Source organism: Platalea leucorodia, assembly GCF_965183815.1.
Source record: "Platalea leucorodia genome assembly, chromosome: 1".
NCBI classification, from domain to species: domain Eukaryota; kingdom Metazoa; phylum Chordata; class Aves; order Pelecaniformes; family Threskiornithidae; genus Platalea; species Platalea leucorodia.
Window position 1 is genome coordinate 152391543 of NC_138823.1, and position 27680 is coordinate 152419222.

Here is a 27680-nt window from a genome sequence, read left to right on the forward strand (position 1 = left end):
TCATCTTGCTCTAGGCCTTTTTGGGGTGCACTTGCTTTTTTCAGTATTGGGGATATGTGGCATTGTTATTGGTACCCAAAGGTCATGGGATTTGACCAGTTTCATTTGCATGGTCCTTTCATACTTTCTTGTGGAATATGGGACTGCAACTTTCTTGATCTCTGACAATAGTGCTGAGTAGCTTTGTCCTGAAACATCTTCACAGTTCAGACTTGTCACCTCTCCAGTTTGTTTTGCTTTGTGCATCTGAACTACGCTCTTCTCACTGTGGTGGGAAACATGTCACAATTCTTTCTTTCATTTATCAGAATTTAATATTCCTCCATGGCTTATCCAAAGTTGTGAAGCAGCTGAAAGCAAACTATTGTGAGACTTGCAGCAAACACTGAAACTGCTGTACACTAGACTTCTCTCAATTACCAGGTTATAAACCTAGTTCTATATCAAAGGAGAAGAAAGATTTCTGTTTTGTTGCAGATAGTTCAATGAAGATGTCCTCTCAATATTAAGAAGAGTTTGAAACCCCCTCTTCCCAAAATGCTCCTACAAGTAAGAAATCACATATAGTTGACTCTGTGTTTCTTCCCGAAAACTCTGATTGTGAGCATATTGTAAACAGCATGTAAGACGCTTTGTCATTACCAAAAGTTGTTAGGATGGGAGTATAAAAAAACTGTATTCTGCAGAACAAATGTAAAAATCCAGGGTGGTTTATCAATGAATGTAGAGTAACAGGAGATGATACACTTAATAAGTGCATATTTTTGGAGGAAAAAAATGAGTTTCTATTCAGTCATTCCTCCATTTTCCTGACTTAGGTTAAAAAAAAAAGGGGGGGGGGGGGCAGGCAATTAATAAAACTTACAGCTATCTGGAATACTGTCCTAGCTGTTAAAAACAAATTATGGAATTAAGGTAGATGGAGGGGGTACACCTAAGAAAACAAAGTTGTCAAGCTTTGGGGCATGAACCAGACTTTGGTGGTATTAAGGTTGAGAAGGAGTGTTTCTTTGTGCAAGCTATTTCCTAACTTCTTGTTGGTGTCTTTTCTTCTTTAAATATTCAGTGGGGGCTGTTGTGGGGGAGATGACACTGAACTAGAGGAAAAAGCAACATGGCTAATGCAGAAACGAACATGTTCTGAGATGCCTGTTGGCATCTGAACCTTTTCTACTTCTGTATTGTCTGAGAACTGAAATAGCAAAGTTTGCTCCTTGAAGTCATGCCTTGCTTTTATGTAGATCTTGCTGAGGTCAGCTGCAATTTTATCCCTTCACAGCGTAAGCTGCTGTAAAATGCTTTATTTAGCACATGGGAATCCAGTTAGAAGGTATAGCTGTATAGAATAGCAGTACTGCCTTACTGTGGGAAAAGACTGAGAACAAACTGTCGGTGGATCCTTTACATTGATTTCTAGGGTGTTTCTAGGTGTAGGTAAAGGTTTTGATAATTATGAAGTTCTTAATTGATCTGAATGCCCTTTACTGGGGAGGTCACTCTTGCTTTATGGTGAGGCCATGAAAAGGTGAGAAGACACAGCATGGCTGTTAGGTTAGGCATGGTGCCATGGGGATACAGCTTCTGGGCATGGCCAACTCACGAGTGTAGGCAGAATGAACTCATGCCTCCTGTGTCTGTCCAAATGCATGAATACTTAAACATGACATTGTCACATGGAATATTAAGGTATGTTCCTAGCCAGTAAGATTTAGGTGTGTTTGCTGCTCCTGTGAAATGTTAGTTTTTTAAGAATCAGATGCACAGCAGCCTGTGAACTAAATAAACTTCACCTCATGCTCAAAATGCCTTTGAGCTAAATCTAAGAAATAAGTGAGGCTTAAATTGTTACTGCCTCAGAAAGGTGGTGGGGAGGGGGTATTGGTGTCCCATAGTCATGGAACCCATTTTCTGGAATGAACTGTCCTCAATGGAGCAATAAGGACTATTGATATTTGGGCAGGTACAGCACAATGTATCAGCAGGCGTTTCTTTTGTGATTTTGAAAAAACACAGGTAAGTGTCTATCTACAAAGATGAGTATCAAGTTACAAAAACAAAACCTGTAATAGGAATGAGCTTTCCAGTACTTACCACAGTAACAACCCAGTGGTGGGTCAGTAAGGTGGGAACTATTTGATTATTCTTTTCTTCTAATGCTTTCTTTTTCTGGTAGTGCTAAATTAACTTCTTTAATTGGCTGACAACTTAACATCTGCAATTAGTATAATGTTTCTGAGAAAAATTCTGCATAATTATAAATATTTCTAGTTTTTATCTTTTTTCCCTGAGCTTATTTGTAAAGATTTGATATTAGCATTATTTTGTCATATCCTTTTATCAAGTAATCTTGAACCTGAGAAAAATTGGGAAAGAGGGAAAAATAAGAACTCTCTCCTACTTGTGCAATTTTTTGCTGGTTTTTCTTTATGTATTCATTTCTAATTATTTAAAATGTCAAGAAAAGTAGAAATCAGGGTCTTACATGAATCAGGGTTCTACATAAGTAGATTATTTGTGTTCTGCTTCTGGGAAAGCACAGAGGAGCTGTTTCATATTTGTGTAAAATCTTTGCGTAGTGGATTTACTCATGCAGTGCATGTATTGTATTAATTTGTATTACTGTATATTTGTAAATAATGCTGTTGGAGCTGGATTTTATGAGCAAGTCTTAACAGTTTCATTTCTTTCAGATCTGTTTGCAAACTATCATGTAATTGGGCTGGTTTATTGATCTCACAGCGATTACGCATCTGACACTGTTTGCACCAGTTAATAAATGGTTTTCTTGGCTTTCTTTAAACTGAATATTTGAGAATGCACAGTTCTGTTATGCTGTAGAATTTAAATTGCTTATGTACTGGAATATTTACTACCCTCTTTGTTGTTTCGTTTCAGAATGACCTTATTTAAAAATGTATGAGGCTATTTATAATCGACTCTGTGGCAGTGATTAAGGAGGTGTGAATAATAGCTTATTGGAAGTTGACAGCTCCTTGTTTGCTAAACTGCTGTTAGAACGTTTATGCTGCTCAGTTGTACCTCATTTTTCTGAAGGGAAGCTGCATTTTGACAAGTGCATAGAACAGGTATATGTGCCTGACGCTTTTATTATTTTAAAAAAAAAATATTTCTTTAATTGCATAAGGTTAATTAATTGCTTACCCTGTGTCTAATGATCTGTCTATAGTGTATTATGAAAATAAGAGTGAACAAATCAATTTTTACTTGGAAAAATCAGATGATGTTCTTCCCAAACAGAGATAGTAGCTCCAAACAAATTTGATCAAGCAGTCAGACATCTGTCTTTCTGATGAGAGTAATACTTTCTAGACTGGTCTCTGATGCTTTTGATCTTAGATTAAGATTCTAAATATCTGTTACTCCAGGAAGGCGATTGGGTACTCTTTTCATCTCTATTAAAAAATAAGAATCAAGGAAAAAAGGACTGGGACTTATTTAGTTGCAAATCATGTTGAAGTAATTCCGTTTTTTGTAACAACATACATAGATATCGGTGAGCTTGTAGATAAGATTGATAATCAGATAATACTCGGTGTTTATCCATACGGCTCATAAGCACAAATAACTTTACGGCTTATGCTCCGCTGTTACTAGCGCCTCTTTTGACGTAGTGGATTCATTTTAAAGGTGAACAGTAATTAAAGCCCCTGTTCACTCCTGTGTCTTGGCTTATGGGAATAAGTAGCTCCTTGTAGGTCTGTACACCCCACAGTGACAGTGTAGAACCTAAGACATTTTAAATGATTTTGGAGAGGGGACGTCAGAACTTTGCAAGGACTTTCATGTGCATCTTGAGTTTCTTGCAACCAAAAATTGGTAGTCATTTTTCTTCACTAGTGTTTTCTTTTAGCAGTGACCTGAGCATACTTCAAATCTTACTGTGCACATCAGAACTGTTTATTCAAAGTGTTTAATAAGTGGTGCAGCAATTCATTGTTTCATATTTTGATATTGGCTTATTACTAAGAACATGTTACTGATATGACTGCACTGTCATGCTTAATGGTACAAAATACTGTAGAATTATAGAAAGAATTTATAATTTTGCTAGATCCTTTAAAAATGCTTAATAGAATAAGTGGCTGCTAACAAAATGCTATCATACATGATACCTCTCCATAAGTGTTAGCTCATAACTTCACAGGTTTTACCATATAAGGCACTAAAATGAGAGAGTGCAGAATTAGTATTCTGGGTGCACTGAGTTAATGGACTACTATAAGATCTAGATATTGTTTAAACAAATATATTGTAAAATCAGTCTGCATTACTTCTGTTCTTAAGAACTAGACTGTGCTTTTTACAGAGCATGGATACTGTTTCCTAGGTGTGTTCAAATTATGACAATATATTCTTTCAGCCGTTCTAGCCGATAACAACACTCTTCACTCAGCTTCCTCAAAACACTGCTCTGCTTTAGCCGGCCCCAAATGGGCGTGATGTTCCACTCGGGGGTCAGCTGGTTTGTAGCATTGAGTGTTTCCATAGTAGGTAGTCAGTCAAAATGCCTGGAAATTCTCCTGGAGAAAGGAATCTGAATATAATGTGGCTGGTAGAAAAGAGTACGTAGGTTTGCAAAATAGACAGAACTGAATTAAAAAAAAAAAAAAAATCTTTGGAATAACAAAATTCTGGAACTATATAAGTTTTTCTAAGTATGTAAAATGCTTTATATTGCATTATATTGTTTATTTATGGCTTATTCTCGTAAAAATGCCTTAAGATTATACTGTTTCATCTAAAAAAATATTACCTGAACTTGCGGTTGAATTGAAGGTTCTGGGATAGGATTCAGTATATACTCTCATGTCTTATTTTTTATTTCTTAAAGGCTCGTACCTTTTCTGATCTTCTCTTGTATGTTTAACCTCACTTCAGTGTTACTTGGGAATGTAGTGCTGCTGTCCTTTCAGTACGCTATTTGTTGATGGTCAGCAGGCACATTACGATTTGACTAACTATTGAGTGGAGTTATCTTAAATTCTTCATCATCCTGGCCAGCCTGGAAGTTTTGCATCTCAGAAGTCACCTGTCATTGTTCAAAACTCCTAGTCACAGAGAGTTTAAATCATTTTTGTGTTAAGGAGGTTTTGTTCCTTTTATGGTTTTTGATGGCTTTATGTTGATATGAGTGGTAATACGACGTCGTAATAACTCAGAGAAGGAACCTGGACTGAAGCCAGTGTGGGGAATGTTCACATGTGTTTCTCTGCACTGTGTAGTAATGTTGAGGTTGGAAAATTTTAATTACCCACTCCTTCTTTTTTTTTTTTCTTTCCTTACTGAATACTTGTGTGGCCTTGAGTTTGTTAATCAACAGACCTCATAAGTGAGCCAGATGATGTATTGTTACAGTACGTTTTACAGCTGCTATTTTCCGGAGTACAGTGATTACCTGCAGTGGCCAAAGCTAGTTGCTTCCTATTACAGTACAGTAATTACTAATTGATCTAAATTTAGCTGGTAAAACAAAGTTGATTTTCACTTTTATGCTGAAGAGTTTTTTAAGTCATGTAGGATTTAAACTGTAATGTGAAGACTTGTGAGTCTGTCCTTAATTTTTTGCTCTTTATCTCTCTAGTTTCCTCGTCCTCCAAAAAGAAGCAATATGTCATTTATATCAGCTTGCAAAAAGATGGGTGTTCTGAAGGCAAGCGTAAATTTATTTTCAGGGAGGAATATTTATTTCACCTCACATGTCTCATCTTGGGCTTTAAAAAAAAAATTGTGGGAAGAGATTTCATAGGGTACTCTCTCAATTTTTACCAGTCCACAACAGCTTCTACACAGTGTCTTTAACCACAAAGGTTCATCCTAATATTTCTCTTTCTTAACAGTCCAGGAGTTGAGAAAAGTTGTTGATCTGACTTTGGATCCCAAAGAGCAGTATGGATGTATTTGGCTATTACTGGTATATATCATAATATTTTCAACTATTTCATTAGACTTTTTACCAGGCAGCACTTCATACTGGCTGTAACACCTTGGAGTGTTGTACTCTCCGCTGGGAAGGAAAGTTAAAACACCTGTTAGACGAGGAGTCTTTCCATACAATCCTCAGCATGGTGGAAGCGGATCCTTTTCCCTGTGCTCCTGCCTTTCCCAGAAGTGCTATTTCTGTCAGGCTACCTTGCAGAGTTGTGAGTTTTTTTTCTTTTTAAACATCACTCATCTCATCCTTCCACCTTCATTTTGGCCGTTTGTCTCTCATGGGCGTATTGATTTCCTATTCAGTGACGACTTCTCAGTAGCCTGCTCACTGACTGTGCTTCAGTCGTAATCCTCAATAGACTTCCCTGCACCTCCCTTTCTCTAATGGCATCATGGCTTTCAAAAAACTCAATTCCCCTGCAGAAGTAGTCAGGTGTTGACTTAGCCCCTTTCCTGATCCTGATTGTTTTAGGAGATCATGATCATTTTAGTTACACTTGTAACCATAAAGATGTCTCAACTATTTTTAGGAGAAACGGAAGATTAGATAGATCTTAAAAATGGGTGTGGGTATCTTCTTGGAAAAATTATTAGAGATTGGAAAACATATTTCTCATTTCACAAGTTCCAAAAGACAGGTCTGATGACACTGTAATGCTTCATTCTTCTTCAAATTCCACATTTCCTTGTTCTTTTTCCCCTAGGAAATAAAGGCTTGTAAACCTAGCGATGTTTAATATCTGAGATATTAACAGCCAACTATCCATTATTAAGATTCACAAATGGAGTAACTAGGTTGAAATGATTTATATATAGTAGCATTATTGTTATTGCTATTGTTCCTTTTTGTAGCATGTCAGTGAATTGCAGTTGGACTGATCTGATAGAGCACATAAAAGTCCTAAAAACTAAAATCTGCTATAGAAATACTGTATACAAAATTAAAGGATTACATATGCTAAAATAGCTACAGGTAACACTGTGCCTTTGCTATCATCAGTATCTCTGTGGCTTGTAATTTTAACCAGATAGCTCTTGGGAAATTTCTAAGAGACTGGCTGTGAAGCAGTAAAAGACAATTCACAAGGTATTTGAAAGTTTTTCTCCCTTTTTAGAAGTTGTCTCTTCGTAAGAGACCAGATACAATAAGCTTGAAAAACATTTACCTCCTAAACAAAACATTTCTATTTTTAAGCTGGACACTCCCATCATGGTTTGTTAGTGCTCAGCTGGTTTTGCAGTAGCCTTTAGAACGAGAAAGTCTCTGTCTTAAAGTGACTGACAAATGTTTCTTACTGTCCTCCTCAGTATTAATCTGAAATCAGGCAGGTCTTTGTTATCCTCTTACTGTCTTTTGTATTTATTTACAAAAAAAATGGCAAAATTAAATTTAAGAATGCCTGTAATGCATGTCAGGTCATTTATATGAATAAATATGGGGTTGGATATTTTCTTCTTTTTTTTGGAAACTGGTCTCTTTATTTAAGCTACTCCATAGTTGATCCTTTGCTAGATTCTTCTTTGTCGTTGTTCATTCACCTTACATATGAATTTCAATGTCAAATGAAACCAATAAGCTCTTTTAAATTAAAGTCTCAAAATGTTTAACTTCATCCTTGTGTAGACAGTGAGAATTTGGAGGTGTTCGACTAAGTTGATACAGTTATTCATCACCATTAACAAGTCTTGGAACATACCTGCTGTACAATAAATTCCAATATCATTGTTAAAATCTCACAGTTGTCTTTTATGGACTGATATTTTAAATCATCTTCATGTGCTGGACTCTTTTGTAAAGTATTTATTTGTGGGGAACCTTTTACAAGCTTTGCTGTGCCGTGTGTTGATCCTGTACAAACATGAGTGCATGCTTTCTTGGAAATTCAGTGTATCGTGTAGCTGCATACTATAAAAAGCAATTACGAATATTTAAGAAAGGTTTTAGCATTAGCTTATTAGCTACTATTCATTCAGCTCATATTGCAGTAATGTTACACTAACTGAAGAATGTCAAAAAGCTTGTTTCTCACTTCTGCTATGTCATGCCAACACATCATTTGCCCCTCTAAATAATAATTATAGATAATCTTCAGTCTCTCTTTTATATATTAAAAAAAAAGGCAGCAACAAACTAATGAAAGATTAGAAATATTTTTGCCTGTGGGGTTTTTTTGTGACTGGAAAATCTGAAATAGTTTAAGGAATAATTTGCTTTGGAGTTTTATAAAGAAACGAATGTGAGGCTGAATGAAGCAAAGCAGCTGAGGGAGCTTCTGCGGAGGCCCAGCAGAGGATGATGGACAGAACGGCTTTTTCTGAAACTCCCTCATGTTACAGAACCAATTACTGTAGTTTTGTTCAATAAGAAAAGCTATTTCTCTTCTGATTGGAAAAATGCTTTCTTGGCTGTTGCTTCTTTAAAATAGATAAATTCTTTAAATTAGGTAAAAATGTTGGAAATTCTTGCACTTGTGCTAATTATAGCCCCTTCTTCCTGTACTGGATTTGTTTGTGAATCCCATGCCTCTCTTGAGGGAGGCAGATTTTTTTCTAAATCACTGATTAATCTACAAATTTTCAGTAGTTGATAGGAGTTTCAGTTGCTGGTAAGGTTCAGAAATATGAGAGTGAACTGGAATCAGTGTAATATAAGGCTTAAAGGCAAGGGTTGCCATTCGGAAAGTGACTTAATGTCGGGAAGGGAAGCAGGGAAGAGCGGGAGCCCTACCTGGTGCGTGCCACCGGCGTTCAGGACTGCGGAGCAGGCAGGTGACGGCCTTCTGGGCCAGCTCCGTTTGTCTTCAATTCCCTCATACAGTGCTGAGGCTCAAAGAATTGACCTTGTCAGATTTCAAGCTCGTATCCATAGACAGATCATCAAAGTCTATGTGAAAATGTGTTTTATGCTATCTATAGTTGCGTACAGCTGTTAGGAGAGGGGAAGGGGTACACTTGATTTGGCCGCAAGAAGTGGTGATAAGGAGTCCAGGCAGGTGCTCAGGCGTTAGCAGTATTTAAGCAGAACTACATGCTCTCCTGTGGCATGCTTTTTTTCAGTATCTATGTAATGAATTAGACAAGTAGTTCAAAAAAATGCTTTACTAGGGACCATGTATACACTCAATATTTTCCGTAGTCAATTAGCTTTAAGATTGTAAGATCTTTTTTTCCTTAATAATAGCATTTTCTGCTGCATAAGTTCAGACAGAGATAATATCATGTCATCATGTTACATCTGCTCTGAAGTTCCCGGCTTTGCAAGATATTTTCATATTCATTAAGACTGTTTTGATAGATAGACTATCATTCTTCAAGGCTAGCAGTGCTGGTTTCTCAGGATGTTATTTCACTTTTTAAGGAAAATGGTCTGAAATAGTTTGCTAGTACATCTAATAGCTTACTAGTTCATCTAAATAGTTTATATTGAGAAGTGAGTGAGATTTTTTTTTTAATTAGGCTAGTGCCTAAATTTAATATTTCTTTGTGTTAGAGTGAATTTGTGAGTCTGTATTTCAACAAGAGGCTCTTCTATGTTTTCCTCTTCATTCTTGCAGCACTTTCTCAATGCTCGTTTGAATCTTCATCTCTCTCTGATGCGAAGCAGCTGTAGTGTCACAGAGTCAGCACGGCTGTGCAGTCCTGGAGGCTCGTGACATTCTATTCTCATACCTTCTTCGGGAACCCAACTTCTTTTGAAGCATGTGCTAACTATGTTTGTGAAATATTGTAATGGCTAGATGAGGGTTATGCTTCGACATGGGGGCTGAAGAGCTGATTTGTCCAGTTCTCGGTCCAAAAATCTGAGTATAATTTCCTTCACAGGTAGATTCAGTAGCTATATGTGAACAATTAGTATACAGGAGTGGAACAGTGCAAATCCAGATTACATTTTTAAAGAAGTTAACAACCCTGCCTTTAGAAGCATCTGTCATAAATTACTTGATCTTCAGAGAAAAATACGATCTTTCTAAAGCTGTGCACTACCTTCACAGCCTTTTGAAGCGAAGAGGTTAGTATGGCAAAACATGTTTATTTCCTTATTATAATGTCAGAAATATCCATTAGGTTTCATTCTGATTTGTATAAATATACAAAGTTTTATTTAAATGTGTAAAAATTCACTAACGTATAATTTCCCATTGTTGTTTTAGCAACATATGTTATCCTTATGGAATGCATCTTTCGGAAATTAAACTTTTCCTTAAGCTTTGTACTTCATTTAAACAGGATAAATGAGACCTTTCATAATCTCATGTATCCACCTGTTTAAATAGAACACCAGGGAATGTCTACCCTTGAAATCCAGTAAAACACTGTAAATCCATTGCATATTTTTTGACTGTCTCTTTATTCATGCTCCTACACTGCAATAGGTTTCTGGGAATGATAGCTGTTCATTATCTTGCAAAATGAACAAGCCATGCTTAGAATTTAGGTGGTGCTTTATTTCCCACTTCACACAAATAAATTATATAAATGGTCAGTGATTTAATATTTTAAAAGAATTGAAAATCAGTAATGTGAAAAATCCATAATATAAAAATGAGTATTGTAAAAATATAGTAGATAATTAAAAATTGGAGAGACTTGGAACTTGTCATACCACTCTCAGACAGTAATTTTCTACTGCCAATGTTTTGGTTGATTAGCTGTGAATATAAATGCAAAAAATTATGTGCATGTCATATATGAATATGCATAATAAACTCATGTTATTCAAGATGCAAAGCTACATAAAGCAAACCAGATCATCCAAATTACATGCTAAAACTCTGTCCGCATTTTAGTATTCTAACATCTCTTTTTAATCTTTATTTTCAGGAAAAGTTAATTAGGAATGTTTGATATAACACTCTGTGATAATAACATATAATCTCTACAAATTAGTTATCCTGAATGCAAAAGTCAGGACCCATATTTTGAAAACTGAAACCTAGAACACCGTTAGAAATGCTCTTCTGTTGTTATGTGAAATCAGAGTGAAGCCAAAATGTAGCTTGTCAACTTAAAAGACAATTAAAAAAAACCAAAGTAAGTAATTAATGATCTTGCCTTTTAAATACTCCTCTTAGCTAACTTTTTTTTATATGTGAGAAGTTTTATAAAGGAAAAAAATGTCAAGCATCTGGAGTAGGAACTGTGTAGAAACAATGTGGTCATCTTATACATAGACCATTTTGAACATAGAGCAGAGTGGTACAGTCACCAGTGAACAGATAATTTTTGAAGAGTAAAACAGACTATGTAACCCATGGAAATACATCTTCCTCGCAGCCTCTCCTCAGTTTAGTTTACTGTTTTCAGTTGTTCGGTAATTGGAGGTACTAAAAGATGAAGGCTTCTCAGATATTTATACATCTCATGCTTAATTTTAATGATCGCCATGCACGCTCAGTTGTTTCAGAGGCTGTAAAGCATTGCAGCCATCAGACTGTACTTGGCTGTGAGGGACACCAGTCAGATGTGCAGACTGGTTTTTCCAGTCCTCTGAGTAAAATGATAGACTATAAAACTAATACTGGTGACAAAAATGCAAACTTACCTGGGATGAAATAGAACATGAAGGAAAGGTTTCTACTTTTTGCCTCTTTAATTTGGAGCAGAGAATGACTAGATCATTGCCACCTACTCAGAACTGGTCCGCACAGTATATTCTTTGAAAATTCAGATTTTTTTTTAAAAATCATAAACATCAGGATTTTATCTATTTTATATTTATGTCAGTATAATTTTATGGGAAAATTATGCATGTTCTTTAGAAGAAAAATGGACAGAGATTTAGTCAAATGTTCTTGCCTGTACATTACGTGGCTACCCCTACCTCCTATTTGATATCTGTTTTGCCCACATGCATTTACAAATATAAATCCTTGTTAAACCTTCCATGTTGCATGGGAGAGGTTTTGTCACCTATAATGAGTGAACACTTTTCTACATTTTATGAGGCTACCTGAGGGACAGCATTTCATAGAATCACAGAATCATAGAATCGTTAAGGTTGGAAAGGATCTCTGAGATATCAAGTACAACCTCTTAACCTAACTGCCAGTTCCACCTCTAAACCGTGTCCCTAAACACCACATCCACACGTTTTTTGAACACTTCCAGGGACTGTGATTGCGCCACTTCCCCGGGCAGTCTGTTCCAATGCCGCCTAACCGCTCTCTCCGTGAAGAAATTTTTCCTAATATCCAATCTAAACCTCCCCTGGCGCAGCTTGAGGCCATTTCCTCTCGTCTTATCGCTTGTTACTTGGGAGAAGAGACCGACCCCCACCTCGCTACAACCTCCTTTCAGGTAGTTGTAGAGAGCAATAAGGTCTCCCCTCAGCCTCCTCTTCTCCAGGCTAAACAACCCCAGCTCCCTCAGCCGCTCCTCATAACACTTGTGCTCCAGACCCTTCACCAGCTTCATTGCCCTTCTCTGGACACGCTCCAGCCCCTCCATGTCCTTCTTGTAGTGAGGGGCCCAAAACTGAACACAGTACTCGAGGTGCGGCCTCACCAGTGCCGAGTACAGGGGCACTGTCACCTCCCTGCTCCTGCTGGCCACACTGTTCCTGATACAAGCCAGGATGCCATGGGCCCTCTTGGCCACCTGGGCACACTGCTGGCTCATGTTCAGGCAGCTGTCGACCAACACCCCCAGGTCCTTTTCTGCCAGGCAGCTCTCCAGCCACTCCTCCCCCAGCCTGTAGCACTGCATGGGGTTGTTGTGACCCAAGTGCAGGACCCGGCACTGAGCCTGGTTGAACCTCACACAGTTGGCCTCAGCCCATCGATCCAGCCTGTCCAGGTCCCTCTGTAGGGCCTTCCTGCCTTCAGGCAGATTTAGAAAGGGGGAGCTGCGAGAGAGAAAAATGAACCAAAGTATGGCTTCTCCCCTGCCGAACGTTTAAGGCTGTAATGAAATTATTGAAATTATTTTTTTTCCAGTGGATTTTAAAAAAATGCTGGGAGGGGATATGGTTCTTTCTGTTCACTACTCTAATTTTTTGTATTAAAGTATTAAATTTACTTTTAAGTTTTTGTAAAACCCTGACAGCAGCAGTTGACATGGAATTACACAGATGGAGTTAAATTCTCATTTGTAGAAAGCTCTGCAACCTTGGCTTGTACAATGGTGATAACAGGCAAAGGGTACAGTTAATTTTCTCATATACCTTCAACTGTCTTTTTTCTGAATGTTAATTTTTTTCTTATGGGACCATTTTTACTGTTTCCAAACCTATAAGCACCTTGTAATAATATCATTTTTCAAATTATGCTGCCACTGAGAATTTTCATATTTGCATGTAGAATTTACTTCAATCCAGAGACTAGAAGGAGAGAATATTCGGACAATAGTTAGCTTTTTCATTAGAAAAAGGACCATCATTTGCAACTCCAATAGAGAAATTATCATTGCAAGTCCCTCTGTCTCACTGAAAGACTGAAAGCCTTCGTTTTGCAAAGCTGTAAAGCTTCCATTTTTAGCACAGAAGAGCTGCAGAGTAATGAAAAGTCTCAAAGCAGCATGCTGAAAATTACATTTACTTTCCTGAAGTAGCCCTAATAAGAGAAATATTTCAAAATCACATTATTTTTATATGATGATATAGGTATACATATATAAATATACATTTTGAAATCTAATTTTAGGCTATCAAACGCAAAAATATATATGTAAGTATATATAGGTATGTATAAATAAACAAACATATGTTTTCCTGTATTTTAATTTTTCCTGTATTTTTATTTATTCTTACTGGGCCAAGACTAAATAGTTGGAATACTTGTCTATGTACTCTCTACTTCTCATCTCTGGATTCATGTCAATTCTACATGCAAATAAATTCTCATGTGAGCACTGGAGTTGATTTTAAAGTTATTTCCCACCCTTATAAGTTCTATACCTATAAGTTCCCACCCTTGTAAGTTCTATAGATTTTTAACATGTAGCATTACAGCATCTGGAAAGCCATTCAAAGACTCCATTTGGAGTCTGGTGTTTCTAGGAAAGGCTTATACAGTATCCCAGTGTACAAGTGCTGTGATTGTATTGCTCAGGTGATGGACAGTTCAAACTATAAGGTCTGTGGGCTATGTCAAGAGCTCCCACTTGGTGACCCAACGGTCCTCTATACTAAGGCCTCTTGTTGAGAGGTCTGCCTGCGTAGTTTTGGTGATCCTTTCTAATGAGTCTGAAACCAGTGTCCCCAGTTGAGCTTGTCATCTGCAATCTCAGGAGTTACCTAAACATACATGATTGCTGTGGTCAGGTCATCTTACTAGATGATACTTGGTAATGTTCAGAGTTGATGCCCATCAGCACTGCAGATGGGAACAACCATGCCTATGATCTTAAGGTATTCCAAGCAAGTGGAAGAAAAGGTTTTCATTCAAGAAGCAACCCAAAGGGAGGAGGCGGTGGTGGTCTCCCTTTTACTGGCCGCTATGTACTGCACATGACAATTTGTTACCAGTCCTAGACCTCCATTGTCATTCACTCGTCTTTAACCCTGCACTGCAGTGCTGAGTGATTTGGGTACTCGCTGGCATCTGTCTTCAGCGCCATCGTTCTTCTGTCTCCCAAAGGTCCTTTTCAAGCTTTCCTGTGTTGCTATTGCAGCTTCTCTGTCAGGATGTTTGTTAGCAGTATAGATCCAGACTCTTTTTGAGGAGTATGGGATTCAATCCAAAGAACTTGTCATACAACCTCATCTGCTTTCATCTCTAACAGACAGTGGTTACCAGTTCTGGCCGGCATCTGTCACCACAAGCTCTTGACTGTGTGGAAAGACCATGTATAGCTTTCCTGTCAATTGATGGTATGTCCTGCACACAGGAATCTGTCAAGAATTTGTTTGATCCCTTCAAAAAGGAAATTGTGAGAGGAAGTATATGAGTTGGTTGCTTGTAGGAGGGAGGAACAGGGTAGATGGCCCAAGGGGTCCCTCCCCTCTACAGGCTGAGATTTTGGTGTCAATACATCTAATCATTTTTATAATGGAATGAGCAATGGAAAGTTTTATTCTTCAGACTCTGCAGTTAAGAAGTGTGTGTCCCTTCCTCAGGTGTTTGGCTGCAGATGCACATCCTTCAGTGTCTTAATTCAGATCAGGACTGTATTCTTGGAAGTGAATCTCCTGATTGTCCTCACTCACTGTGCTTTGACTTGGGAGCATGCCTTTTCTTTATGCACAATGAGAAGATAGGCTCTGGGAGCACTCACAAGTGTGTTGCAGCCACTAACGAAAATTTACTCTAGAAGACTAGACTGGAGCTAGTTTTATTAAGAGACCACCTGAAACACAGCGTGTGAACATGAGGTCCTCAGCATTAGCAGTTTCATCATGTATTTCTGTTTCTCTCCCACCACTCTGCCTGCTAGTGTGGGTACAGGCTTGCTGGCCTTGCAGTCAGAACCAACGACTCTTACAAATCCTTTACAACCAGTGGGACTTGTTTTCGGATCCAGGAGAGCCTGACTTGGTGTTGGGCTTAGCATCCCAGAAGTGATACAGAAGTAAAATGTAATGTTTTAGGTATGTAGTTGGAATAGTTTGGGAGGGATGGAGGGAATACGTATATTCTTCTGCCCAGAACTCATCTGAGTCATAGGCAAAGCAGGTAGTTGGCTAAAGCAGCTGCCTGCCAGGAGCAGCCAAAGCAGCAGATTCCCCAGCTGCTCTCTGCTGTCTGCCTTTATTCACCTTCGTGGCAGAAACTCCACTGTCTGCCCCACTGGGAAACCTGGAGCTGCTTCTGCTTCTGGGTTTCTAAATAGTACATGACTAAACTGTCCTGTTCCAATATAATCGTGCATGTGGGACTAAGTTAACCCTAAATCAAACTAATGGTCAGATGAACAAAGGCAAGCAGCAAAAAATTTAATCAGTGAGGCTGGATTATTTGCCAGATTTGCTCCAAGTATCGCTTATGTCATCTCAGAGCCTAGTGCCAGAGCTGCAGCCATTACCCTAATGCTGGGGAACTGGTCCTCACTGAGATCATCAGGCTTTGTTCCAGACTTCGCCATATCAATAGAAAAATTCGACATTAAGAGTCAGTTTGTTTTTAACCTCAAATACTGATTGATTTTAAAACCATGATTTAAAATTGACAAGCAGAAAATTTGTATTTACACCATTGATTTTAATGTGTGTTGTGTAAGCCAAGCCAAATATTCAGTCTCACTTTTGGTACAGCATTTGGAGAATGTTTTAGCATGCAGTCCACTTGGAAAGCATTTATTTTAAACAAAAAGTTTCTTTGAGTTGACCAGAAGACCAAATAATCCACTACATGTGTATTGAGATGATTTATATATCTTAGTGCATATTAAGATTCTTGAATTTTATGGGGTTTATTGTGTCAGAATAGTCAAAATGTGCGTCAAGCTGCATTTGACTGGACACTAATATTCAGTTAAGAGGTGTAAAAACATTTTGAAAGAGATTTTTATTAGTTAAACAAAATTATCAGAAATGTGTTCGGTACATGTAAATATTTAGACTTGTATTTTTACAACTATTCCTATATTTATATAAACACACATGGGAGATGCAAGTTTGATCCCTTCAGGCAGAGGAAGGACTGAATCCAGTTCCCCTTTTCCTGTGTGAGCATGCTCACATGTGTGTATATGTCTAAATAAACAGTGAGTCAACCTTTTATATATAAAATATAGTTCTATTCTCCACAGTTATAGCATGTATACTGTTCTTAAAAGCAGAATTACTTTTCTGAAAATTACACTTATGTTTTTAAATTAAATTTCAAATGGATTCTTTCAGAAGGTAATCTCTGGCAGGGGGTTGGGTTTTTTTCTTGAATGATTTAATTAAGAGTATAATACAGTTTCCTCACACTTTCCACATAACAAGATCTCATTGTAGTGTATTTTTACTGAGTTCAACAAGCTGCCTAATGTAATGTGTTCTGCTGCCTCCACTCTCCCGTAGTGCTGCTGGCTGTCCCGATACTACGGGAAGTCACCCTGCTGCCTGATGGAGGCTATGACATGATTGGGAAGCAGCAAATATTTTCACTAAGGGTTGCTTGTACTTCTTTGGGAAATCATGACGGTGTTTCCAAATAGCCAAGCAGTAGTAAAGCAGATAAAATTCTAGGTAGGTAAAAGTGAAGTGATGTATGCGGAGGGAGGAGCAGGGTCCCGTGATGGGTTCTGAGCTGGTTGTTATCATTCAGGAACAGCACTTTTGGGGTTACAGAAAATAAATCTGTAGTAGTGTCAGTCTAATTACTTGTAGCAGTCAAGAAAAGTCCTAGAATATGACTTGCATTGTTAGAAAAGGGATAGAGAAGAAAAAAGCACCTTTTTACGCTGCTGTTCTAATCAATGATGCAAGTGCATCCTGAATGCTGGGTGTAGTTCCAGGTTGTCATCTCCCCCCACCCCCGTAAACACAGTGATGCAGCAGAACACAAGAAGGTCCAGCAAAAATGATCAGTGGAGCAACTTCTGTATGAGTAACAAGTGGACAAGGAGTCTTCACGTTGGAAGGGAGGGCTGTCCAATGAAGCGTATAAAATCAAGAACAGCGTAGAGGACACAAGCGGGGAGGATTTAGGGGACACCCACTGAATCTAGTGCAGAGCAGGTTCAAAATCAACAGAATAAACTTATTCTTCCCACAACACAGAGCTGTGAAACTGCTTGCGTCAGAATAATGCAGATGCCAAAATTTTCATGAATTCAAAAAGTAACCAGGCAAATTCACAGAAAATGAGGCTATTGGGTATGAAGACAACACACCTCATTTAGAAATTCCAGGAGCCAAAAAACTGCTGGAAGCAGGCGGAGAATTTTAGGATGAACATCAACAAATGCCTTCCCTTTCCTGAAGCTCTTCCCTGTGTTTCTACTTCAGATGGTAACATGGTTCTGTATATATTATTGCATGGAAGGTACTTACTAATTTCAAGCGGATGTATTATACTGAGAGGAAAAATATGAAAAGAGCATAAAGGTCTAACTTTACTAAAGATACTGGGCAGCTTACCAATGGAGAGGTGAAAGTATGGCATTTCATTCAGGAGTAGTAATAAAATTAATAGTATACCCTAAAATCTAAATGTAAAATACTGAATGCTAAATTATCAGGTTTCTGCCTTTGCAATATATTTTGCTTAAAATATTTTTAAGACTAGAGGAAAATAATACATAGGTGCAGATTTTCAGTTGAGCTGACAGAGAATCAGTGGTTTCCAAGAGATGATTGTAGGCTGTCAGAGCAGAAATCCATGAACCAAGAATGCACTTCACAGAGCACAGGAGTTGTTCCAGTTTGTAGAATAAAAGGTTTCTTTTCTAACAGTATTCATAAATAAGCTTTCAAATTTTTTTATTAGACCTTGGAAGAGCTTTTAGAAGTAGGATTTCTAAAAGATCAGAATCCCCGACTCCAGCCTTTTCAGTGTTGATATACTGAGCCCACACAACTCAAATGTGTTGGTTACATATGTCCAACATTTTAAAAAATTCAAGAGTGTTTGTTTTAACTCACAAATTCCTAAAAGTTTATTTTTTCAATGGAAGTAGGTAGAATTTTGGATTAAGTATGGAGAGGTATAAAAGAGACAGGTAGTAAGAATGTTGGACCAGAATCTACATAAAGAACAGAGACTGCTGGCAAGTATTGAAGAAAAGATAGTAACAGATCAGGTTCAAAGTATCCTTCCATCGGTACGCTTCCAGGTCCTAGTAATACATATTAGAGATTATGGATTAGTTCTGTGGAAGCCTGTCCTGTTTTTAGTGCAGTTCTGTGCTGTTGCCACCTGATCTCAAATTATTCCGATACGTATTCCACCACATACTTTTTTTCTTGATGAGATGAGTAAATTCCGATCAGAATTTGAGTGATATGAACCTGATTGGGTCATACTTTGTGTTGGGAATGTAGTCTTTCATGTCATCTCATGATTCTGAGGGCAGATCTGGATGGGGGAGCAGTGAGCGGGCACCTTCTGCCAGCTTTTTGAGAAGCTTTCCTTCTATTGCCACCCAGGTCGCTTGCCTTTTTGGGGACTCTCCCGTTATAGTATATGCTATGGAAACAGCGAGTCCTATAGTCTTTCATCACCGCAATATTAGTGTTCGCCTTAAATTTCCTGGGTTCATTGGTTTTAAATTAGAGAACTAAAGATTCTTCTCCTTTTAAATACCACGATGAATTTGACTAGACACGTGTATCGTGGTTTCCCAGCTGTATTCAACCAGCAAAATAATATATTTCTCTGTTTTAGCTCTTTAATCGCTAATTCCATTTGAACATATTTCTTTTTTAATTAGAATTGCCCAACATCATGCATCTTCTCTGCATTTAGGACTGTAAAAATCTAGAAAGCAAAGCTCATTTTCTGCAATTCATTTTGCAGTCATTTACTCTTAGAGCAATGAAAGCTTCAACTACAGATACTCATTTATTCTTTAAGAATCAGAATACTGTAGCAAGAAAGTGATCAACAGGAAAAGAAGTAATTATGGTTCATAAGATGTATTTTTCATGTATTGTTTTTTAATCAATATTTCATCTTTATGTCAGAAGATATATAGTAATGATATAAAAATATTTTTATTGAATAAATATTTAGTCTTCAGTATCATTTGTAATACATATGTTGAAAATTAGGCCTTCTTTTCTATTCATCTGTGAAAGTAAAGCTGAAATTAATAGTGAAACTGTTTAATAATGTACATTTTTATGCTAAGGTTACATACTATACGGTGGACAGAATAGGCCTGTATGTCTGGTATACATCATATGTGCTTGTCTGGTGACCTCTTTCCAGAGGCTTACAGCCATGGTTCATGATCTGAGTCAGACTTCGCTTTCACAGTTGAAGATAAGATTCCCTTCAGCGGTCTGCTTCTTCTCCCCGGCTGCTGCCGGCCGTCCCTGGAGCAGTGGTGGCCGAGGGTGACGTAACCTCTCTATCGGTCCTTGCTTTTCCCAGAGCAGTGTCTCATCGTGGAGACATTGATTGCTGTTTGTGCCAGTGTTCTGTGATCCAGGCTGAATTATTTTGTTTAGGTAGTCACTACTTTTAAATGACATTAACTAAAAGTAAATATTACTGAAGTTTGAAATATTTGTAGTTACTTCATTGGAACGCTGTAACTGTTCTTCTGAGCGAGATTTTACAATTGTTTTTTATTTTCTGCGTGGAATATTTGGCCAAATTAGAAGTCACTTGAAGTCATCATTTATGTATATTTAATAGAATTTCTTTCAGAGGTTGTAAGCAGTAGTCTCTATATATTGCTTTTGTATTGAGTATATTTCAATTTCTATCCAAAACGGTTTAATTAAATATATTCCTCCCAGCTTTAGCAGTTACTGTGGTGCCAGGCATCAAGCGAGGCTCGTGCTTGTTGTCCTCTTTCAGTGGTGGCTATTCTGAGGAAACATCAAGGACAAGAAGAGAAAACACCCAAAAAGATGTGCAGATGGGGAAGGTCTAAATTTGGCTCTAGAATTGAACTGGGGGGGGGGGGGATGGGATGGTTACCCCTGGAGTTGGATGCTGTGTGCTGCAGTTCCAGGGTTTCTTTAAAGTCTTCGAAGAGCTGTGAAACGTGTAGCCAAAATGTGTCTGAAGCAAATGAAGATAGCAGCCTGCTACTACCACCCCGTAGTCTTGTAAGGCACCAGGAGCAGATCTGCATTGCTAAAGCTAAGCTTTGCAGCCATGCAGGCATCAGTATGGTACCATGTAATGGGATTTTAATTTTAATTAGCTAAAAATACAGTAAGTTACAGAGTTTGATTGGTTTTTAACCATTGTTTCTATTAAGAATATTCATACATTCTTTGAAATCAAACACTTGACTTGAAAAGTTGAGCATTCAAAAAAAGTTGGAAACTGTCAGAGTGAAGATTGTTGAAATTGTTTTAATTTGTCCCTTGCATGTATGCACAATGATAAGATCTTTAATTATGTGATCACATAATTTTTTCACAGGAGGAATGGTGCCCAGAGAATGAATTAAGGGTGTTTATTAAAGGAAGCTGTTGCCTCCAGAACCCTTGCCTTAATTGCTGGAAAGCGTAGTAATTTAAGTAGAGGGCTGCAGGAATCAAAAGCTCACTTTCTAAGGCATTTGAAAGCTCCACTGAAAGACTGGATTTTATTCTCTCTCTTTCAGGGAGTTTTTATGTGATTCTGGAAGGTCACTTATTTTGGAGGTGATCTCTATGTTTCTAGTTGCTGTGGCACACAGGCTGAGGTACCTGGGCTCTGAGCACAGCTGCATTTGGAATGAACACAAGTGTGCTTTGAATATATAAAATGCTGTAAAAATGCAAAGTCCTCTGAAAAGTAAGGCCTGAAATGCCGTACACTGATGTGGCAATGCCGGGATTGCCGAAAGAATCCACTGTTTTTTAAGTAGCCAGTTTCTACTCTGTAAAATGGAGATACCATCACCCTACTACAGTTCAGTTAATTACATGTTTTGAAGCATTCCTGCTGAATGCCATGTAGGGAAATTATATATAATATATAATCATATAATTGTATAATATATGGTTATAATATATTGTACGTAAATACATAGAATATATCATATCTTATATAATATATAATATATGATATATAATATATACTGAGGAATCCCATTTTGGCTAACATCCTGTAAGTGAGGCTTTGAGAACACTGCTGGCTGATGGGGATAGAAAGAATGACTTTGTATCACTTTGAATGACTTTGAATCACTTTGTAACCTGTAAAAATGAGGCAAGATCCTACAAATACACAGTTCAGTCCATAAAACTGAGCGTTCCCTGTGTATTTGCCATCACTGCACTAGATGAGGCAAGGATCCTGTAGAGGGGAAACAGCATGTAAGCATTTAGTTAGAGTTGCGTATAGATATATGGACATTCCCGTCGTTTTAAGTGCTCAACTTTCTGCTGTGTTTGGTGTGTGAGTTGCCTGGCTGTGCCAAATGTGCCGAGCCCTTTTAGATGCAGGTTTGGCAGTTTATTTCCCCCAAAGCTCTTCGTAAGAGGAAAACAGGAATGTTAGAGCCAGATTTCTTGCTGATTTTATTGTGTTGCCTTGTTGACAGCTGATCTTTGGAGGAAGGAACCAAAATCCCAAAGACCATTTGTTCCTCGCTTTTTACAGAGCAGGAGTTTTTAAGTTTTGCAGAGTTAGCACATGAGTTAGTGTAGTGAGAATGTATGAAAATGTTTCAAGGTAAATAGAGCCATAATGAATAAATTATATTTAAAATAAAAAAAATATGTGATGAGGAAAAGAAGAGATGCTTTTTCTCCATAAGTGTAATTCTTCAGGACAAACTTGCTGATTATATTTTAGTTTTCTATAAAAAACACTGTAAATCTAATATAAGGGATTACACTTAATTTCCCAAACTAAACAGGAAATTTATTTTTAAAAAAAATCAAGCATTCATTATCTACACTACTGAATTCTGAACTTATGCCTATAAATTTTGATCCCTGCTCTTATTGATCTCCTTTGCATGTGGCAAAGGTAAATACATTGGTGTTTTATATTAATAATCCTCTACATCTAAGCATCACAGTAAAAGTCAGTCAGGCTAAAATAATTTTTCAACTTCCTCCTGCTTTATGTCTGTTCTTACACTTTTTTTAAAGTTGCATTTGCCATTTCTCAGGCAAATAAATTCATAAATCTTTTCTGCTTTGGTGGGGGAATACATGTATGTCTTCTCTTTCACACAAAGTTACAGCATCCCTTACAGTACCTATTTTACTTTGCAAAATCAGTTACAGAATATAAAGTGAATATCAATTTATTGATTGAAATGGACCAGATACTCGTATTTAGGCAATTTACCTAAATTTGTTGTCTTAGAAGAGGTCAATATTATGAATAGTGGGGTGTTACTACATTTTTCAAATAACACTATGTGCATGAAATATGGAAACATGGAATGATTGTTTTAAATTCAGAAGGCTCTTTTGTCATGCTTATGCATGTTCTAGATGAGACATTTTTCTCATGAATTGGAAGGCGATGAGGTAGTAGCCTGTCAGTTCATAAAGTTGCTCACTTTCCCTGCTTAAATGCATTTTTAAATGACTAGAATATCTACTTTAAAAAAAAAAAAAAAGCTAGCTTCAGAAGAGCAGGAGTCTAGTTTGCTATTTATCTGCCTTAATAGGCAGAATTTCACATGAAAGAATCCGTCTGGCTTCTCGTGTGCTAACAGTGACAGGATGCAGGTATCATAAAGTAGCGTGATTATGTGCCTCCCAGGTATAATTCCCATAACCACTGAAGGAGTACTGCAGCCAAGACAAGTCTTGTTAGTTTATTCATTGATAAATTTATTCTTTCTTAAACTGTATTTTGAAGCATTTCAATAAGAAGTTCAAACTTGGCAGTGAAGAAGTAATATGCATATAGATATAAATGTTTAATAGTTTAACTTCAGTGTGAGTAACAAGACATTTCAACAGATTGTGAAAGTAATTTTTTCTGAATACATAATCCTTACAGTTTAAATTGAAATGGCCATAACTGATCTTTTGTGCTTACAAATGAAGACTATTTTAATAATAATCTGCTCCCATATGACAGAAACATATATATCGTTGTGTAATCCTTTGTCCACAAGACTCTCACAATATGTTCTCCAGGCTGAAAAAGTGGAGTTATTACTTTTCATGGTAGCTAAGGAAAATGTTATGCGAGATTTCCTTTCTAAGTCACCTCTGAGACTTTTCCTTTCACATTCATCCTGCTGAGTCTTTAGTGTGATCTTTGAGTGTAACTGCAAGAGCATTTTAGCTTGGATCAGGAGCACTTTAGCCCTTCTGAATCAAATCTCCTTATTGTTCCCATTTATTGCTCCTTGATTTACATACCCAGAGCATGGGGGGGGGGGGGGGGGCATCAGCTACAGGAAAAGCCAGCAAGAAGATGGACTGGGTGAGCGCAGCTGGCATGCGTAACTGCAGACAAGGGCTTGCTCCGTGGGACCGGACAAAGGCGACTGAGCCGCCCTCTCTGGGCTGTGTTCAGCCTGGGGTCGCTTGGTTTTCACTGCCGGTTGTTCCCCTACAATTTGTTCCTTCTGTACCCCACTGATTGCTACATACATACAGCCTATCCTCGTTATACACGTCTGTCTGTAACAAAATGTTGTTTATCAGTATTAAGTGTTTCACAGACTGTTGACCAGGCCATAATATTCTTAAAGGAAACATACAGTAATGCTGGTATCCAAATTGGAGCGATCCACTTGGAAGCCTGATGCTTCAGTGTGGCCCAGAAGACAACTCTGGAGTTGTCCGCTGCCTTTTCTTGTGCAGCCTTGCACCGGGTGTGCAGAAGTGAGAGGTGTCATGGTTCCTAGCAGTGGTGGAAGCCCAGCAGCTGTCAGATATCTATCTCCTTGTGTCCCGTTGTTACATCCAAGTTGCTCACAAGCCACTGCCATCCCCATGTGGAAAGAAGAAATAATAATGTGACTCCATAGAGATGCCCCAGATATAGCATCTGGCCACAGTACTGAAAGCTTTGGACCTCCATGCTGTAAATTAAGAGTATATTGATCAGTATTTTCCTTTTTGTCTGTCCGCAGTCACCAATTATAATAACGTGGTAGAAGCAAACTCAGATTCAGACGATGAAGATAAATTGCATATAGTGGAAGAAGAAAGTGTAACTGATGCAGCAGACTGTGATGCTAGTGTGCCAGAAGATGACTTGCCAACAGACCATACAGTATTACCAGAAAACAGTGAAAGAGAAGGGAGTACAAACAGTTGCTGGGAAGATGAAGGTATGTTCATTTTCACTGATGATGCTGTGTAAAGAAAAGTTTCTAAAATGAAGATTCAATAGAACTTGTTTTGGTCACTTTGTTACTGAAATAACATGTAATATTCACAGTCAAAGAGAGTTCTTCTAATGTATTTAATGTAATGTATTTTATGTTCTTTATTTAATATTTGAGGTGGATTAGGAGGTGTATTCATTCCATGGGCATTGTTAAACAGGAGCTTCAAATCTGTAGATGCAGCATTCTCAAAGGTGATCAGAGCCTAGTTACTTGCTTTTAGTTTTCCAAGTCTTTTTGCGTGGCAAGTCTCTGCCATAGCTCCTGGTAAGGTTCAGGGTTGCTCAGGTTGGGGAGTAAGCAGTAAGCCAAAAATATGAAACAAAATAATATGCAGGTGTAAATTTCTCCCTGTGAGCTGCTTCTGCCTTTTCCCTTATAAAATATAGCCAGAAAAAATAATTTTTAGATTATTAGTTTTAGAATTATCTATCTTACTCATAATGAATCGTTATTTTGAAAACACTGGAAGGAGGTAAATGTTGTACATATTATGCAACAGCTTTGGAAGCTGAAAATTTGAAGCAGTCAGGAAATGGGCCTTTTTTACTGTGGAATCAGATACTGAGTTTCATAATATCACACAGCATGCTTACATTTGAGCCAAGTTGGAATAAATGCATAAATTAGTGGAATTTATTGTGGAATTTGGCCTTAATCCCCTGAAAGATACAGAATATTTTCTGGCATATCCCCATTTGTGTCTGAACTCCAGCCGCAATTCTTTAGTATCCACCTTGTTAAAACTGGTGGTTTAAGACAAATTGCATGACCTCACATCTAAATAAATGGAAAGCAGTCAGATGGTCCCTAACTGCAATCCAGCTGAGAGAGAGCAGCTGAGAGTTCAAAGAATAGCATCAACTCAGCCTGTTTTTACATAGCTGCTATTGCCAAGGTATGCTGTGCAGGGAAATGAGTATTTTGGAGCTAAATTATTAGGTATGTAATTTTCTTAGTTCTCCTATAATATCTTTGCTCTACTGCAGGCTGTATCTATCAGGAATTGCAGTTACATAAAAATGGGCTGTGTGTAGACTGTTTCTTGAACCCTTCAAGCATAGGTGTAGGAAACCTGAAATAGGGAGTGAAGAGCAGCACTGTCTGACAGAGGTGCTGGATCAAGACCCTTTGGACTGAACGTTTCCTGGAGATGTACCTACAGGTAGTCATGACACAGTGTCTTGCCTCAGGCAACCTTCTGGGGTTTTTCAGAGCTCTAGACATGTGATGGCATCTTTTCTGACTCCTTTTTCCAAATGTACCATTTTTTGCCTTTTAAAATTTGTTTGCTAAAATGAAGCGTTTGAAGCAAATTCTGCTGCGATTGTAGAATCGCAGTGTAGGCAATGTTTTCTCTGCCTTGGTCATTGCTGTCAAAGACAGGCTTTCATCAGTGTTTAGATAGACAAAAGATTAAACAATTGCCATACAGGAGTGCTCAAACTACCATAAATTTCTTCTGTAAAAATTACGTATTCTGAAGCCTCTTTTGTAGCAGTCTGGAGGGTTTTTTATTTGATAGTAAGGTTTTTTTAAATAAATTGTTTAAATTTCTGGCAATGACTACATGAGAAAAATGAAAGCTACATTAGGTTTTATGGAGCTTTGATTTGCTATGGTAAAGTACTATTTACTTTTTTATAGTTTTCCTAGAAGGAAAGGTGTGAGCTGAAAATCGTATCATCAGTCTTGGTTGCACATTAGAAATCTGAAGAGAGAGGTATTGAATACATGATCTCTCTCATACAGCGAAAGGTACTGGGGTGGGTGTCCGTGCAACACTAATACCATCTTCAGGACTGGTGATTATTTTTGAAAACATACGCTACAGACGTTTTAGTAAGTTGTGTTTCATCGGTAAAGTAGTACTGAAAGTTCCTGGGTTTAGCTGAACTTGACAGAATGAGATTTTTACATATTTGTTCTGTTCACGAATGCCCAAGAATAGAAACAACACACGTAACATTTCTTTATCAGATTAGTTTCCTTCCGTTTCCAGTCATTCTAACTGAATTTCTAAAAGACCTTCGGAACAGGTGTTTTAAATATAAGGTGTGTATCTCAAGAGGTTTAACTGAAACAGTCATACGGGTTTGAAAAAGTGAACCACGTGTATCCTGCACAAGTTGTTGGCAGTGTGCCAGCATTCATGTGTGCAATGATTCTGTAATATCATTTTTTTTCTTTGCTTTAGTTTAACGTAAAACCTATGCTATAATTTTTTTTTTTTTAAAAAAGCAAAGGATAAACTTATTGACTTATTATATTAATACACTTTAAAAGCATTATTATGTATTATAAGTATTTAGAAAATCTTGAGATCTCAGACCTGGAACTAAGATATCTTTGAAAATTTGAAAATTTAAAAAAATTACCCAGGCCTTGAAATAACCTGTAAAAATTAATGAAGTTATGTTTTATGTTTAAGCCCTTCCTGGAACTCAAAAATTCCTTTAACTCATAAAATTTTAGGTTGAGCCTATGTGCTGTAAGATGGATTGTGTTCTTTCAGTGTGGTGGGTTGCTGAGGAAGGTTGCTGCGCTATTTTGTATTAATTTCATTTGGGAGGAAGGCTAAAAACGTGTGGCATCTTTTTGATCAAGATTTTACTCACAGAAGCAAACAACCAGGCAACACTGCAACCTGTAAATAGTGCTTGCTACATGCATATCAGAAAATTAGCTCTAAAGAATTTAAATTAGAAAGTCTTTTGATGGGCTTTGGAATTTATTCCCTTCTCTGAAGATAAGACTGCGGTGGAAATTTCAGTGAAGTTTGTCTTTCTGCCTGCAAACAAAATTTCCATTTTTAGTGGTTTAAATTTGATCCTTTATCTTACCCATGCAGAGATCTTTATAGTCAGCCTATGACACAG

The 27680-nt window shown here is 37.6% G+C and overlaps 1 protein-coding gene across 3 annotated transcripts in view; it reads left to right on the forward strand.

Moving 5' to 3' along the window:
* ZEB1 (zinc finger E-box binding homeobox 1) overlaps positions 1 to 27680 on the forward strand; it is a 127995-nt gene that overhangs the window by 75645 nt on the left and 24670 nt on the right. For all 3 annotated transcript variants that reach the window (XM_082304937.1, XM_082304939.1, XM_082304938.1), the window contains exon 2: positions 24544 to 24744. In XM_082304937.1, coding sequence (XP_082161063.1) covers positions 24544 to 24744 — 201 coding nt within the window. The remainder of the gene's footprint in view (positions 1 to 24543; positions 24745 to 27680) is intronic.